This window comes from Melanerpes formicivorus, unplaced genomic scaffold, assembly GCF_026170545.1.
Source record: "Melanerpes formicivorus ecotype bairdi unplaced genomic scaffold, bMelFor1.0.p_v2 SCAF_6, whole genome shotgun sequence".
Classification (NCBI taxonomy): Eukaryota; Metazoa; Chordata; class Aves; order Piciformes; family Picidae; genus Melanerpes; species Melanerpes formicivorus.
Window position 1 is genome coordinate 234,064 of NW_027142358.1, and position 17,800 is coordinate 251,863.

A 17,800-nucleotide genomic window follows, 5' to 3' on the forward strand; every position below is an offset into this window, starting at 1 on the left:
ATGTCAATGAGAAGTCTATAGGGGACAAATTCAGGACTAATTCCTCTCCATAAATGAGATATCAGTGATATGAGAGAAACAAATGACCATTTCTTGCTGTGGCTGGCAGTGTTAGGTGTATCTCAAAGGAAACCCTGAGGAGCAGGAAGTGCAGTTCTCTGATCCAAACCCCATTGAGTCATTCAAGTCTTTTCACTGATACCTGAAAACGCTGGCATGGATCCAAAATTCTACACTGATTTTAATCCAAAGCCATAAAATAAAGCAATATAAGAGTGGTCTGACTTGAGTGACTTTGTATGTGAAGCCAAAGTCATGGCAAGCACAAAAAAAAACAAAGTTAAGAGAAGTTCCTTCCAGCTGCTGTGTTCTTTATTGTTATTCTTATAAAGCACTTCTCTCTGTATCATCCTTCATTATATATTTTGCACATCATCAGTGCTGAATCACAATTGATTACCAGTAAGGGCTGAACACACAGTGCCATCTACATGGAGTGTAACAGGGGTAAGAGGCCATGTAAGCATTCTGAAAAACCTCAGCTTCAATAGGCAAATAATGTACATTCTGCCACAGTCAAGCACACCTGAATACCTAGAGCTGTCATTCCCATTCAGTGAGCATGCATGGAATTCCAAGTTAAAAGGTGCTAAATCAAAGTCAGTGGTTTCTTTTAGAGAGTTTTTATGTTTGTGGGGTATTTTTTGGACAGAAAAGCATTATCTATCACTGGCAGCTCAATTCACATTGTTCATGATACAAGCAAAACCTTGATGAAATAGCATTATTGACATATTAATGCGCTCCACAGGTATATAGCTCCAGGATCCTCACCACAGCCCAGTGAAACAGGCAGGCTTTGCTTTCCATGAGAGGGTCAAGGAACTCCCAGAAGTCAAGCAGTCTGTGCAGGGTAAAACCTAGATCAGGATTGAAGTCTTCTGGGATTGGTGTCCCCAAAATATCCATGCTGCTTTGACAGTGAAGAGATGGAGCTTCTTTCCACTGCTGTAGTCACCTTTGGGTTTGCTGCATGCCTTCTGCCAGGTGCCTGTCTCAGGAGCAGAACTTGTCATAAGCATTTCTACAGCGGGACACCATGAGATACATACCAACTCTGGCCTGAGTACAGTACATGTAATCGAGATGGAAAAGGAGTGGTTTCAGCCTGAACACATGGAGAATTTTTCTGACAAAATTCCAGACAGAGGACAAAGAAAGAGATGAACAGTTGGTGTCCTTCCTTCCCTTTGTTTTACAATTCCTCTGGCCCGCGCAAAGGTGCAATGTTTGTAATACATGAGATCATGACAGGAGAGCAGCTGGGTCCATACTTCTTCTCCCTAGGTCTCTCTGTCAATGACAAATCCTATTGCAGCATCATGCTGTCAGAGCCCAGTACCAATAAGCCCCACCAAGCTGTCCCTAGCTGCAAACAAAGGGACAGGATGAGACAGTGACCTGGGTCTGTCTTGGACAAGTGTTTAAAAAAAACCATCCTAAATTGCCTTACTGTGGGAGAGAGGACAGAAAGGCTGCTGAAAGACTGAGCTAGGGAGCACTGGCAGGGAGAGCCTTCTGCTTCTTCATCATGCATCATCTTTTATTCTTTAGAAGGCGAGTCCCTGTTGGAAAGTACTCCCTGGAAATGCCTTTGCCAAATGGCTCCTGGGATATCCAGCCATTTCATAGCAGATTCTCAGAAGAAATCAGAATAAAATATGGTGGCCTCCTGCCCCCACTTCTCACCCCACCACCCCACCACCCCCCAGAAATTCACAGGAAGAGTTTCATCTGAGTTGCACTGGCCAGTGCTTAGAAGTAAAGGAGACACAACTGCTCTTATTTGGGATATACCTTCTTTGATGGCACCTTTTTATCCCCACAAAAAGAAATCACCTGTTTGTACAAGCTGATCAAGCGGTCTTGGCCCAGCTTAAAAGCAATGAAGACAATCTCCATGCCAATGATAAGATAGAGGGAAAAAAACATGAAAAACTTGGGATGTTCCAGCTGTGTGTCTCCAAATCCAATAGTTGTCAAGGTGATAAAGCAGAAATAAAAGGCTTCCTGAAAATCCAGCCTAGTTTCCCAGTTTGGCAGGATAGCAGCTGCACAGGAGATGTACACAAAGATGATCAGCACCATCAGCAGGATGGGTACATCCAGTTTTTCTACCTGTTGCCCAATCTTGTCAAAATTCTCCATCACTCTGGACATTGTCTTTCCCCTGGCTAGTTCAGGGCATGAACTCCACCTCTCGATGCTTTTGTTTCTTGCTGGTCTTCTGCCTTCATTTTCCCTGGCAATCAGCATTTCAAATATCTGGGCGTTACGGTATTTGACTGGCTTCCTTTTAACACCTGCCTGACTTTTCAGCACTTCCATAATAGTCAAGGGCTCGTTGATGACTATTTTAGACTGGGCTCTGGATTTCAGTTCATCCCTTTTGTTGCATGTGAACCCAGCACAGAATTTAGAGGCTAGAATTCTGGACTGCAGTTTCCTGAATTCATTGTAAGACTTGGACAAGACAGTAGCGAGGATGTCTCCCATGTCTGTCAGGACCAGGAACATCAGAGGGATGCCAAATAAAGCATACAACATGCAGAGATACTTTCCAACCCGTGTCACAGGATAAGTATTACCATAACCTTGAACAAAAAACACAGGAAGAGAAAGGAAAGGGAGAGAGAGGGAGAGAGAGAAATCATTGTGATTTATTAGGTATTCACATCCTCTGAGGTTTTTATTGCTGTCAATTGTAAAAGCCAATTTTTAAGTCCAGAACATGTTGGTGGTTTTTGGCTTTGCTTTGAAACTTATTCAACTCCCTGAGTGTCCAATGCTGGTTACAAATGCAGGCATTCTGCCTCTTCAAGCACTTGAACTAAGGAGTTTGCCAGTTCTGTTGGTGTAACTCTCTCTATTTTATCTGCACCTTGTTGGCTGTGTGCCTAAACAAACTGTTTGGGCCAGCTCAGGACTGGTGTGCAGGTTCATTCCTGCTGAGTCTGTTATCAGGAAGATTTCCTGAACTGGGAATCCGTGTTCAGAAAGATCCAAAAGGAAAGACAAAAAGAGACATCTTGGGCCCATGGGAAGTCAAGCTGAGCACTGAGCTCAGAGTGACAACAGCTGATGCCGGGGCAAGCTAATGGACAGTGCATGAGAAGCTGGGGGATCACCTCCTGGCCAGCTTCCAGATCTCACAGTATGACTGAAGGATTTCTGGGGGTGACACTCCCTGATTTCTGGGAAGATTCAGATTGGGATGGTTGTCTGATGGCACAAAGTTCATTTCTTTGCCCGAACTAATGGTGATGAAGAATCAGCTAATGCCAGAAATTTGAAACTGTCCCTGGTTCATCAGATCTAGCTCTGATGCCATCTCTTGTATTGATATTGCACTTACTTCATGGTTTTCTGATCCTCTTAAGCATACTCAGAAAGACAAAGAAGCAAGTGAAGGAGCATGTGTTTATCACATGAGGAAATGCATGTTTATTCTAGCTTACCAAAGCCTACAAATATCAATTACAACAAACAGGGAATTACTGCCAGACACGTGGCCTTTATGATACATAAAATGCTACAAGACAATATGTCCTTTCCCTAAATTCAATTTGGGTATTCATATTTCCTTCCTCTGATATACTGGATATGAAACTTGAATTGGAAGTTAGTGCTTTTCCATTACAGTGGCAGAAAACATTAGCAATGTATTAACTGTATTACATTTTAACAACTGCTTTTCTTCTCATCCTCCAAATGAACCCCCCAAAACCAACCAAACATAAAGCATTCCTTCTCTCCTTTCAAAAACATTCTCCTCTTCTAGATGATCTTCTAGATGATCTCCCAAGATCATCTAGATGTAAGATTGTTAGCTCACATGCTGAAGAATGGTTTCCTTCACCTTCTTTGTCAATTCATGTTTGCTTTCACTAATGGGTGTCCTAGCCTTTAGTCTGAACCCAGTTGTGGTCTGTCCTTTGGCCCAGAAAATCTATTTATTCTCTGTCACTCTGTTCCCCACTCACTAACCAGGAATGGTAATCCTTGCTTCTGAAGCAACCAGGGAAGATTCATTCTACTAGTTATTGCACAGAGTCATTTCATTTCATTTCATTTCATTTCATTTCATTTCATTTCATTTCATTTCATTTTGTTATTTCATTTCTTTTCTTTTCACAGTATCACAGTATCACAGTATCACAGTATAACTAAGGTTGGAAGAGACCTCAAGGATCATCGAGTCCACCCTGTCACCACTGACCTCATGACTAGACCATGGCACCAAGTGCCACGTCCAATCTCCTCTTGAACACCTCCAGGGACGGTGACTCCACCACCTCCCTGGGCAGCACATCCCAATGACCAATGACTCGCTCGGTGAAGAACTTTCTCTTCACTTCGAGTCTAAACCTCCCCTGGTGCAGGTTGAGACTGTGTCTTCTTGTTCTGGTGCTGGTTGCCTGGAAGAAGAGACCAACCCCTTCCTGGCTACAACCTCCCTTCAGGTAGTTGTAGAGGGCAATGAGGTCACCCCTGAGCCTCCTCTTCTCCAGGCTAAACAATCCCAGCTCCCTCAGCCTCTCCTCATAGGTCTTGTGCTCAAGGCCTCTCCCCAGCCTTGTTGCCCTTCTCTGGACACGTTCAAGTGTCTCAATTTCCTTCTTAAACTGAGGGGCCCAGAACTTTTCATTTAATTTAATTTCATTTTTATTTATTTTATTTTATTTATTTTTACTATTTTTACATTTTTATTTTAATTTTGAGTTTATTCTTTGATTTTATTATTTTACTTTATATTATTTTGTTCTTTATTTTATTCTATTTCATTTCATTTCATTTCATTTCATTTCATTTCATTTCATTTCATTTCATTTCATTTCATTTCATTTTTATTAATTTTATTTCACTATTTTATTTTATTTATTTTATTTTACTATTTTTACATTTTTATTTTAATTTGGATTTTATTATTTTATTTTATTTTATTTTATTTTTCTTTATTTTATTTTATTATTTTCCTCATTTTATTATTTTAGCTTATATTATTTTGGTTTATTTATTATTTTCTTTTATTTTACTTATTAAACAAAATTATTTCATTTTATTTGCCAGCTTCTATGCATTTCAGTTTCAAGGAGGAAAATTTATCTTGAGCTTAAAATTTAGCTAACCAGAAATCTAGCCTAGTGGAGCCACCAGGCAACTTTCAGACCACCAATCTTCAGAGTAGATAACTCACTTATTCTAGGTAATTGCAGGTAGCTAAATTGACTCTAAGCTGAAGTGGTCTGTCAATTTCTTATACTGGAAATATTGGGCTCCTCAGTTCAAGAGAGACAGGGATCTGTTGGAGAAAGTCCAAAGGAGAGCCACAAGGATGATTAGGGGACTTGAGCAGCTCCCCTATGAAGACAGAGAGCCCTGGGGCTGTTTAGTCTGGAGAAAGAAGACTGAAAGGGGATCTGATCAATGTCTATCAATAGCTGAGAGGTAATAGGCAAGTGGAGGAGGCCAAGTGGAGGAGGCCAAGCTCTTTTGGTGGTGCACAGCAATAAGACAAGGAACAATGGATACAAACTTGAACACAAGATTTCACCTCAACATGAGGAGAAACTTTACAGTGGGGGGAACAGAGCATTGGAGCAGGCTGCCCAGAGAGTTTGTGGAGTCTCCTTCTCTGGATACTTTCAAAACCCACCTGGATGCATTCCCACCTGGACTACCCTGTGTGCTCCTGCTTTGGCAGGGGGGTTGGTCTTGATGATCTCTGGAGGTCTCTTCCAACTTCTAATGTTCTGTGATTCTGTGAAACAGCAAATCCACCCCAATGCAAATAGCCAGCTATTAGCAACAAATGTCACAGGCTCCCTACTGGTCCCAAAACTCAGCTTGGAACCTGAGGAAGTTGTGTTCATCCTCAGTGCCTTAAGGCAAAAAATTATGGCAGTTTAGAAATTAGGAAATTGGGTCAGTGTGTATGGGGACATCTGTAAAGTCTCGTGTTAATGGAGATGGTTAAGTGTACCCAGGCAAGAAGTTTTCAACAACACGTGTTGTCAGCAGTTTGCTGAAGTCACAAGATCACACAGGACATTAGGGGCTGCAAGGAACCTCCAAAGGTCATCGAGTCCAACCCCTCTGCCAGAGCAGGACCATGGAATCCAGCACAGGTTGCACAGGAACACATCCAGAAGGGCCTTGAAAGTCTCAAGAGAAGGAGACTCCACAAGGTCAAAGCCTTCTGATAAAATTACCTCTTTCATGTGTCCCTAATTCTTGTGGTTGTGCTAGGAAATATTCACTGGGGTGAGGATTTGGATCTGCATCTTCGGTATGTGTCTCTGACAGCCTAGATGGCTGTCTTCAAACTCGGGGGCTGAAAGGAGATGAGTTTGAGCAGAACAGGTTCATGTCTCTGCTATGGCTTAAGATGGAATGGAATGGAATGGAATGGAATGGAATGGAATGGAATGGAATGGAATGGAATGGAATGGAATGGAATAGAATAGAATAGAATAGAATAGAATAGAATAGAATAGAATAGAATAGAATAGACCAGACCAGACCAGACCAGACCAGACCAGGTTGGAAGAGACCTTCAAGATCATCATGTCCAACACATCAACCAATCCAACCCACCTAAACAATTAAACCATGGCACCAAGCACCCCATCAAGTCTCCTCCTGAACACCTCCAATGACGGTGACTCCACCACCTCCCCGGGCAGCCCATTCCAATGGGCAATCACTCTCTCTGTATAGTACTTCTTCCTAACATCCAACCTAAACCTCCCCTGGTGCAGTCTGGGACTGTGTCCTCTTGTTCTGGTGCTGGCTGCCTGGGAGAGGAGACCAATATCCACCTGTCTACAACCCCCCTTCAGGTAGTTGTAGAGAGCAATAAGGTCACCCCTGAGTCTCCTCTTCCCCAGGCTAAGCAACCCCATGCAAGGGTTTCCTAGATGTTCCAAGTGAACGTGTTAACTCTCACACTATTCCTTACCTAGCGTAAGCTCTTTTATAAGCTCCAGTTTTTCTCTTGCACTAAGATGAATACCCATGCTGGGATTTTGGGTGCATCCTAATGTAGTGAGGAATGGAATGGAATGGAATGGAATGGAATGGAATGGAATGGAATGGAATAGAATAGAATAGAATAGAATAGAATAGAATAGAATAGAATAGAATAGAATAGAATAGAATAGAATAGAATAGAATAGAATTAACCAGGTTGGAAAAGACCTTCGAGATCATCGAGTCCAACCTATCATCCAACACCATCTAATCAACTAAACCATGGCACCAAGTGCTCCATCCAGTCTCTTCTTAAACACCTCCAGTGATGGTGACTCCACCACCTCCCTGGGCAGCCTCTAATTTGACACAACACTGTGGGACTGTCTCCTGCCCAGCTTTGATTCTGACAAACCCCAAAAGTCAGTGTCTGTACTTCCCAGTGCTTGAGAAAGATTAGCAAAGGGACAAAAGTCACTCTGGGAATGAGCATGAGGAGTTGCATTCAGTGATGCAAAGGGAGCCGAACCCGGAGCAGACATTTCTGTTTGATCTTAGGTCCTCTTTTGTTGAAAGATGAAGTCAGAATGAAACATTTCAGACGTGTGACTTAAACATTTCTGTGTGCTGTTAAGCCAGAGAAGTGTGAACAGCAGCAGCATGGCTAATTACAGAGCCAGAGATTCACAAAGCTGCCTTGCACGTAAATAGCAGGGAAGCAACCGAAAAACAATATATGCATAATGCATTACCTCTTCCAATGAGGAAACCATTACCCAACACATTATCCCACAGCAGTGGGAAAGATGAGGTTTGGCTGAAAGGGGAGCTTGCTTTTTACTGTAATATAGTCATTTTGTATGCACCTTGTATAGGAGTACCTGGCATAGTATGCAGCTAATTAGTGTGCACTGTCACTAGTTACTAAACTCTGGCTTTTTCTCTGTGACAGCTACATGTCTGCAATCTGTGTTTGCAGAACCCCTTGTAGACTTAGCACCAATAGACAGGATCAAAACTCACAGGGATTTGGTACTGCCTTTTTATGATTTCTAGGAAGAAACACATTACAGAAAGCAGCAACAGCAATTAATTCTGCAGGGGTTTACTTTACCTCTGGACTTACCCACAGTTGTGAATACTGTGCAGCAGAAAAAGAGAGACCCAAAGAATGTCCAAATATCTTTAGGATTGACAAACCAGTCTCGTTCAGCTGTGTTGAGCAGTGTATAGATGCTTTCCCTAAATGCCTCCTCATTCTCTGTCATGTTATCTGTTACAGTAACAGCAGGGGATATGGTGAGTGCTTGCAGACCACCACTCAAGGAGCAGCCAGTTTGTCATTCCAATGAAGCTTACTGAGCATTTTCTTGTACTGTTTTAAAGAATAAAAGATATTCACCTCATCCTCCCCTTCCCCCCACCCCCACCCTGGAAGTCACTTGGGTCCAATGGCTTTGGTAAATAAAGAAACTAACAATACACAAGCCATGATCCAACAAAGTCAAAATATGACACAAAAATAAGCATTAAGAAGCAGGGCAGAAAGATTGAACAGTCAGCTTCCAGCCTGAATGTCCTGTTCCATTTTTAATTCCCTAGGAGATTACTCATCTTTTGTCTCAAAGACTCTTACAACTGTGGGGTCATCAATGTATGAGTAATATGAACCACACAGGTGGCACTGCCCAGTGGCTGGCTGTGAATCCCAGAGCCTGTACCCCTTGTTCCTCCTCTCTGCAGCTGACATTATCTACAGGGATGCTTGCCCCAAGCACATAATTTACCAGCACAGCTACCTGAATGAAAGTCCAAGCCCATGTATAAGCCCTGACACAGAGCCAGAAGGGTTTCTGCACCTTCTCCTCCCCTTTACCCCCTCCATCAGCACCACCAGGTCCAGGGTTCAGCATAGAATCTGCCTCCATCTGTGCATCCCACCACCAGAGGGTAGGGAAGCTCAGAGCTGAGAATAGGGAGCTGAAAGAGACTTTTTGAGATGGAGGATTCAGTTCCCAGCAATCAGAGGGAAATATAAGAATCTCAGCTGCTCTTTAAGGACTTCAGGTAACTTGGGCAGAAGGAAGAGCACAGGCACCTCAGGAAAAGTCTTTTCAGGCAGATACACAGGGAGCAGAGAAGCTTGCTGTCCAAAAATCACAGCAATGGAAGCAAAGCAAACAGCAGCAGTCAGGAACAGGCAGAGGGAAAATCCTGTTTGCAGGTTCAGCCATTAGTATTTGTAAGAATGTCTTCAAAAGCCAAGAATCTCATTCAAATAGCAAGTGTATGAGTAGCTCCCTGTACAGTTAAGCCATTTCTCAAATTCCAGTACATACCTGATAAGTTTCTGGAGATGTCCCACAGACCCTGCAGAAATTTCCTATATTCTTCACTTAAATTGACCTTCCGGTTACCTTCAATGTGGGAAAACATGAGAGCCCCAAGAAAAGCATAGATCACAAGAGACAGAATGAAGCAGGCATGAGGAAAGACTGCCCAAAATATTTTTGTACATGCCCTTTTACCTCTCAGAGGCTGTGATGTTGATGCCATCCTAAGCTCACTCTTTCTTTCTTTCTTTCTTTTGGTTTTTTTTAAAGCTTTTGTGGAGAAGACACAGCTTTTAGAAACAAGGATGAGGATGTGAAAGCTTTTACATCCCAGAAAAGCTTCTCCTGTGAAAACAAGGGTTGCTCTGCCTCAGGCTTTCAGATCACATGTCTTTATATGTGAAGATTGCTCTACAGTCCCAGTGGAGAAGGAGCACAACTAATCAAGCCTTGAAATGTTTCTCAGTTGACGATGCGCCGCTCTGTCCCTGAACGACTATTGATCAGCCAGTGCTGTAATGCACACAGACTGCCAGCTTCTGTGGGCTGCCACTGGAGCCAACCCATGTTTAAAGCTTCTTGGTCCGAGCTATGGTTTCTTGTTGATAAAGCAGAAATATTTCCAGCTCTCCGGATGGAAAATGCCCGCTCTAGGGGATGGATTTCTTTAATGATATAGAATCACAGAACATTAGAGAATAGAATAGAATAGAATAGAATAGAATAGAATAGAATAGAATAGAATAGAATAGAATAGAATAGAATAGAATAGAATAGAATAGAATAGAATAGAATAGAATAGAATAGAATAGAATAGAATGGAATGGAATGGAATGGAATGGGTTGGAAGAGACCTTCAAGGCCATCGCGTCCAACCTATCATCCAACACCATCTAATCAATTAAACCATGGCACCAAGCACCCTATCAAGTCTCCTCCATACTCCAGTGATGGTGACTCCACCACCTCCCTGGGCAGCACATTCCAATGGCCAATCACTCTCTCTATGATGAATTTCTTCCTAACATCCAGTCTAATCCTCCCCTGGTGCAGCTTGAGACTGTGTCCTCTTGTTCTGGTGCTGGTTACCTGGGAGAAGAGACCAACTCCTGCCTGGCTACAACCTCCCTTCAGGTAGTTCTAGACAGAAATAAGGTCTCCCCTGAGCCTCCTCTTCTTCAGGCTAAGCAACCCCAGCTCCCTCAGCCTCTAGAGGTTGGAAGGGACCTACAGAGATAATTCAGTTCATCCTTCTGCTGTCAAAGCAGCATCACCCAGGGTAGTCCACACAGGAATGTATCCAAGTGGGTTTTGGAAGTCTCCAGAGAAGGAGACTACACAGTCTATCTGGGCAGCCTGCTCCAGTGCTCTGTCATCCCTGTAAAGAAGTTTGTCCTCATGTTGAGGTGAAACCTTCTATGCTCAAGTCTGTGTCCATTGTCCATTGTCTTATTACTGTGCACCACTGAAAAGAGCTTGGCCCCCACCACTTGACACCCACCCCGCAGATATTTATAGACATTAATGTGATCCCTTCTCAGTCTTCTCAAGCATTAAACAGCCTCAGGGCTCTCCGTTTCTCTTCACAGATCTTCATGCTTATGACTCCCCATTGGACTCCCTCCAGCAGGTCTCTGTCTCTCTTGAACTGGGCAGCCCAAAACTGGACACAGCATTCCAGCTGTGGTCTCACTAGGGCAGAGTAGAGGGAGAGAAGAACCTCCCTAGGCCTGCTGGACTCACAGGGCATGAACAGAGAAATGCAAAATTGTTCAAAAAAGGGGCTGGCAGTAATGGTTGTCACCCCTGGGCAGATTGTAGAACAATTCACTTCTTTTTCATATGGCTTAAAGGATCTCTCCATATATGTCAGGTAATCCTTCTGAGAGAGGGGTAAGGTGGGGTGTCTTTTGAGTTTTTAAGTCTTTTTCTCCCCAAGGAGTCAATAAGGCTTTGTCCAGTTCTCACTGGATTAATTTTTTCCTATTAATTGAAACTCCTACTGACATTAGTAAATCAGAATTTGCAGGATTCTGTTCAAGGTTGGTGATCTTTGAAAACTACATACAGCTTTAAAAATAAAACCATCACTCAAAAGCACTTCGAGCCATGAGCACTATCAGCGCCCTTAGCAGTGGTAGTAGTGGTAGTAAGAAGAGCTGGACTTTATTTACACAAAGAGGTGTTGAATAATTCATCTCAAGGAGCCTTTCATAAAAAATTGAAACAGCCTTGTGCAGCCAAGACCTACAGAGCTGTATACAAGCAACATGTCCCTACTGCAAAGAAATCCTGTGTGGTTACAAGGATTTCTTCCAGGCCAAATTCTCAGCAGACTGGATCCCAAGAATGGAATGGAATGGAATGGAATGGAATGGAATGGAATGGAATGGAATGGAGTGGAGTGCAATGGAATGGAGTGGAATGGAATGGAATGGAATGGAATGGAATAGAATAGAATAGAATAGAATAGAATAGAATAGAATAGAATAGAATAGAATAGAATAGAATAGAATAGAATAGAATAGAATAGAATAGAATAGAATAGAATAGAACCTTTAGCCTTTGGAATGGGCTGCCCAGGGAGGTGGTGGAGTCACCATCCCTGGAGGTGTTCAAGAGGGGACTGGATGTGGCACTTGGTGCCATGGTTTAGTCTTGAGGTCTGTGGTGACAGGATGGACTTCATGATCTTTGAGGTCTTTTCCAACCTTGGTGATTCTCTGATTCTGTGAATAGGACAGGATCATCGTATCATAGTATCATAGTATTGTAGTATCATAGAATCAGTCAGGGTTGGAAGGGACCACAAGGATCATCTAGTTCCAACACCCTGCCATGGGCAGGGACACCCCACACTAGATCTGGCTGGCCAGAGCCTCATCCAGCCTGGTCTTAAACACCTCCAGGGACAGGGCGTCAACCACCTCCCTGGACAACCCATTCCAGGGCTTCACCACTCTGATGGGGAAGAACTTCCTCCTCACATCCAGCCTGAATCTCCCCACCTCCAGCTTCATTCCATTCCCCTTGTCCTATCACTACCTGAGATCCTGAGAAGTCCTTCCCCAGCCTTCCTGTAGGATAGGATAGGATAGGATAGGATAGGATAGGATAGGATAGGATAGGATAGGATAGGATAGGATAGGATAGGATAGGATAGGATAGGATAGGATAGATCAGGTTGGAAAAGGCCTTTGATACTGTATGCTCAAAAATATGGAAACATCCACCATAGAAAAGAGGCTTTCAGGGCTAAGACAAGTATAAGCCTGTGTGCTTGCTAATTTTTTCATTATCAGTCTCATTGACTTAGTCTTGATTTTTAACAACAGATCCATAAATCCTCTTATTATAGTCAGTCTGGGGTTTGGGGTTTTGTTTGGTTGGTTTTGAGTTTGGTTTTGAATTTGGGTTTGGGTTTGTTTTTTCCCCATTGACACAAGGTTCAAAACTGCCAATGCTCATGATTAATCAACACCAACAGAACATCCTGAGAGCTCGTACTTAGAATCAGAGAAGCAAACAGGTTGGAAGAGACCTGCAAGACCATCCAGTCCAACCTATCACCCAGCCCAATCCAATCAACTAGACCATGGCACTAAGTGCCTCATCCAGGCTTTTCTTAAACACCTCCACGGATGGTGACTTCACCACCTCCCTGGGCAGCACATTCCAATGGCAAATAACTTTCTCTGTAAAGAATTTCTTCCTAATATCCAGCCTGAACCTTCCCTGGCACAACTTGAGTGTGTCCCCTCGTTCTGTTGCCGTTTGCCTGGGAGATGAGACCAACCCCCACCTGGCTACAACCTCCCTTCAGGTAGTTGTAGACAGCAATGAGGTCTCCCCTGAGCCTCCTTTTCTCCAGGCTAAAAAAAGAGAGATAATGTACTTAGGTTTGGTATCCTTACCAGAGGAGCAAGGGACACAGAGAACTCAAAAGGAGGCAGCTGCAAGACAGCAGCTGCTGTAGACATTGAGATGCTCCATGCTGGAAGCTTCTCCTGGAGAGTTTTGTAAATTGGTAGAGATTCAATGGATTTCTAAAGATGTCTTGATAAAATCCCTCTCCAAAGGTCTTTAAGGGAGTGAAACAGCTATGGCATAAGAGAGAAAGTCTTCACAAGAAGAAATGAATGGTTAATAGAGGAATGGAGGGCAGGAGTAAAAGGCAGTGGGAGGTAGCTGGTGGAGTTACGGATGAGTCTGTGCTGGAACTCTGCTGCTCCACACAGTTGTAAATGGCCTGGAGAGAGGGTAAACAGGGGGCAGCAATGATTGCTGATGGCATGAATTTCTTCAGAACACTGAGACAGAGGGCAGATTGAAATTGTAGGAGGATGTAAGGATGGCTAGCAACAAAATGTCAGATAAAAGCAAGGTAGATATATGCAAAATAGGATGAACAATTCTAACCTCACATACAAAGTTATGGGCACTGGGCTGACCATTACCGTTCAGCAGCAAGCTCTGGGGGTAAAACATGGCAGTACCACAAACATATCAGTACCAACAACTGATTGTGGTGAAAAGGAACCACAGATGTTAGGACAATAAAGACTAAAATATTGGACATCTATATGCACTGTACTGTTGAGTCCTGTGTCCAGTTCTGGGTTTCTCAATTTAAGAAGGACATTGAGACACTTGAACGTGTCCAGAGAAAGAGGCTGGGGAGAGGTCTCAAGCACAGCCCTGTGAGGAGAAGCTGAGGGAGCTGGGGTTGCTTAGCCTGGAGAAGAGGAGGCTCAGGGGAGATCTTCTTGCTGTCTACAACTACCTGAAGGGAGGCTGGAGCCAGGTGGGGATTGGTCTCTTCTCCCAGGCAACCAGCACCAGAACAAGAGGACACAGTCTCAAGCTGTGCCAGGGGAGGTTTAGGCTCGAAGTGAGGAGAAAGTTCTTCCCAGAAAGAGAGATTGGTCATTGAATGTGCTGCCCAGGGAGGTGGTGGGGTCACTGTCCCTGGAGATGTTCAAAAAAGGATTGGATGTGGCACTTGCAGCCATGGTTTAGTTGTCGTAAGGTATTAGGTAATAGGTTGGACTTGATGATCTCTGAGGTCTTTTCCAGCCTGGCTGATTCTGTGATTCTGTGAAAGGCATGGTCTGCACATACCTGGAGGAGTCAATGGGTTTCTGATACCCAGCTCTCAGATCTTTAGGGGAAAGTTTCAAACAGCAACAAGGATGACTTGAAAGTACTGACAGCTTTCAGACAAGGAATGACTGAGCAGTTCCTCTGGCCACAGGAAACAAACAAACGAACCACAAATAAACCAAACCATACCAAAACACCAAAAAACACCCCAAACCACAATAACTGAGTGTCTAATAGCAGTCTTCAAACTCATGGGTGAGAGAAGGTGAGATATCAACGGTTCTTAGTCTCCTCTTGGACCAGAATGGGGGACCATCAAATGAAAGTAAGTAGAAACTTGCTTCAAAACAAATAAAACAGGATGGTTTATTGCACAGCTGGAAAATTCTTTGTTGAAGGATGTTGGGTTGAGTTAAAGAGGAGGATGGAGAGAGATTTAGAAGAGCAGTCATTGGTGATGACTACAAACCACATGGGGTTCATAAACCCCCTGAACTGAAAAGAGTTTGCAGCTGGGAAAGTGAAACAGTGTACCGGGCCAAATGAGCTCTAAACCTGAGGGATGTAGGATGTGATACTCACATTTATGTGATACTTAAAAAAGGGTTTTACTGCCCAGTATGTTAATTCTGGCACAATCTTTCCTCTGCATTTTTAAATCTAACACTCAGATATAAATGATATAAATCCTGCTCTGGCAGAGGGGATTTTTCCTCTGGCAGAGGATGATCTTTCGAGGCCCCTTCCAGCCCCTGAAATTTGTGATTCTGTGAAACCTCTTTCATCCAAAGTGCTTTAAAATCTCCTCTGCCTCACAGAATCACAGAACCACCAAGGTTGGAAGAGACCTCAAAGATCATCAGGTCCAACCTGTCACCACAGACCCCATGACTAGACCATGGCACCAAGTGCCACGTCCAGTCCCCTCTTGAACACCTCCAGGGATGGTGACTCCACCACCTCCCTGGGCAGCCCATTCCAATGGCGAATGACTCTCTCAGTGAAGAACTTTCTCCTAATCTTGAGCCTAAACTTCCCCTGGTGCAGCTTGATACTGTGTCCTCTTGTTCTGGTGCTGGTTGCCTGGGAGAAGAGATCAACTCCCTCCTGGCTACAACCACCCTTCAGGTAGTTGGAGAGCGCAATAAGCTCTCCTCTGAGCCTCTTCTTCTCCTGGCTAAACAATCTCAGCTCCCTCAGCCTCTCCTCACAGGGCTGTGCTCCAGACCTCTCCCCAGCCTTATTGCCCTTCCCTGGACATGTTCAAGAGTCTCAATGTCCTTCTTAAACTGAGGGGCCCAGAACTGGACATGGTACTCAAGGTGTGGCCTGACCAGTGCTAAATACAGGGGCACAATGACTTCCCTGCTCCCGCTGGCCACACTATTCTTGATGAAGGCCAGGATGCCGTTGGCCTTCTTGGCCACCTGGGCACACTGCTGGCTCATGTTCAGGTGGGTGTCAGTCAGCACCCCCAGGTCTCTCTCTGTTTTGCAGCTCTCCAGCCACTCTGACCCCAGCCTGTAGCTCTGCATGGGGTTGCTGTGGCCAAAGTGCAGCATCCGGCACTCGGATTTGTTGAATGCCATCATGTTGGACTCTGCCCATCTGTCCAGTCGGTCGAGGTCCCTCTGCAGAGCCCTTCTGCCCTCTAACAGATCAGCATCTGCTCCCAACTTGGTGTCATCTGCAAACTTGCTGATGATTGACTCAATCCCCTCATCCAGATCATTGATGAAGATACTAAAGAGGAGGGGGTATGTGGAAAGACTGTAAAGTATTTAGCAATTCTCAGGAGCTTCTCAGCCATTTGCAGGCTCAGACTCTGAGCTTGTGACAATGAGAAAATTTGATTTGAAAAAACAACATATCCAGAAATTATTTTTATATTATTTTCTTGATCCAAACCATTTCCCACTATTGCTGTATTACACATTTGAACCCAGATTCTTAAAAGCAAATCCCACTAACCACAAGATATTCCAAATCCAGTTACTGGTACTTGTGTTGAGAGAGATTTCTGTGACATGCATTTCCTATTCATGCTAATGGACAGCAAACTTGCACTTTTCCTGACTTCCATTTCTTTGATTAAGGGTAAATGGGAGTGCTCTGAAGGGACTGCTTGAAAGGCAAGTTGGTGACCACAGCTGCAAGGTTTAATTATTCCCAATAAAAATATACGTAGGTCAGAATCCTTGCTTTACCTGATGTTCCTGGATTACAAAGGTGAAACCAAGAAGGTCATCATTTGGGCAGTGAGATGGTTTTCAACTGACATTAAAACTCTGCACCACATTGGCCACAACAACCCCATGCAGTGCTACAGGCTGGGGTCAGAGTGGCTGGAGTGCGGCCAGGCAGAAAGGGACCTGGGGGTACAGGTTGATAGCAGGCTGAACATGAACCAGCAGCGTGCCCAGGTGGCCAAGAAGGCCAACGGCATCCTGGTCTGCATCAGAAATAGTGCAGCCAGCAGGAGCAGGGAAGTCATTGTGCCCTGTACTCAGCACTGGTTAGGCCACACCTAGAGACCTGTGTCCAGTTCTGGGCTCCTCAATTGGAGAAGGACATTGAGACTCTTGAATGTGTCCAGAGAAGGGCAACAAAGCTGGGGAGGGGTTTGGAGCACAGCCCTGTGAGGAGAGGCTGAGGGATCTGGGGTTGCTTAGCCTGGAGAAGAGGAGGCTCAGGGAAGACCTTATTGCTGTCTACAACTCCCTGAAGAGAGGTTGTAGCCAGGTGGGGGTTGGTCTCTTCTCCCAAGCAACCAGCACCAGAACAAGAGGACACAGTCTCAGGCTGCACCAGGGGAGGTTTAGGCTGGATGTTAGGAAGAAGTTCTTCCCAGAAAAAGAGATTGGCCATTGGAATGTGCTGCCCAGGGAGGTGGTGGAGTCACCATCACTGGAGGTGTTTAAGAAGAGCCTGTCTGAGGCACTTGGTGCCATGGTTTAGTTGATTAGATGGTGTTGGACTTGATGATCTCGAAGGTCTTTTCCAACCTGGTTAATTCTGTATTCTGGTTCAGCAGATGTATCTAAGTCATCTGCCATGCTGTCAAAGACCTGCCTGCTGTGAAACACTGCTGAGTTCAGCATGCTCTGTACTGCCAAGTATTCAATAGGGTAGCACCTCCTCCTCTTTTCAAAGTGCCTTGAAGGATGGCAAGTGCCCTATTAGCAAAATGGCAATGGGCAGAGTTGTTTGGGTTTGTTTGCATCCAACACTGATTCTGGTGGGAATATTGTTTGATAAGACCTCAACCTGGCAGTACTTTATGGCAATGAGCACCAAAAGCTGAGTTCAGGATTGAATGTTAACAAGGATTT

General features: G+C 44.2%; 1 protein-coding gene across 1 annotated transcript; it reads right to left on the minus strand.

Moving 5' to 3' along the window:
* Positions 1–1,842: 1,842 nt before the first annotated feature.
* On the minus strand, positions 1,843–9,588 carry KCNK18 (potassium two pore domain channel subfamily K member 18). Its single transcript, XM_068139212.1, has 3 exons — positions 9,372–9,588; positions 8,159–8,305; positions 1,843–2,654 (listed from the first exon to the last, which is right to left on the minus strand). The coding sequence occupies exons 1-3, from the start codon at positions 9,586–9,588 to the stop codon at positions 1,843–1,845; spliced, it is 1,176 nt and encodes a 391-aa protein (XP_067995313.1).
* Positions 9,589–17,800: the final 8,212 nt, after the last annotated feature.

Bases quoted from the DNA above. Each gene is read 5' to 3' on its own strand.
- KCNK18 (XM_068139212.1), bottom strand. From the start codon at position 9,588: ATGGCATCAACATCACAGCCTCTGAGAGGTAAAAGGGCATGTACAAAA. The intron at 8,306-9,371 runs GTATGTACTGGA...TTACTGTAACAG, and splicing joins CATCTCCAGAAACTTATCAG to ATAACATGACAGAGAATGAG. The intron at 2,655-8,158 runs GTAAGTCCAGAG...TTTTTGTTCAAG, and splicing joins CACAGTATTCACAACTGTGG to GTTATGGTAATACTTATCCT.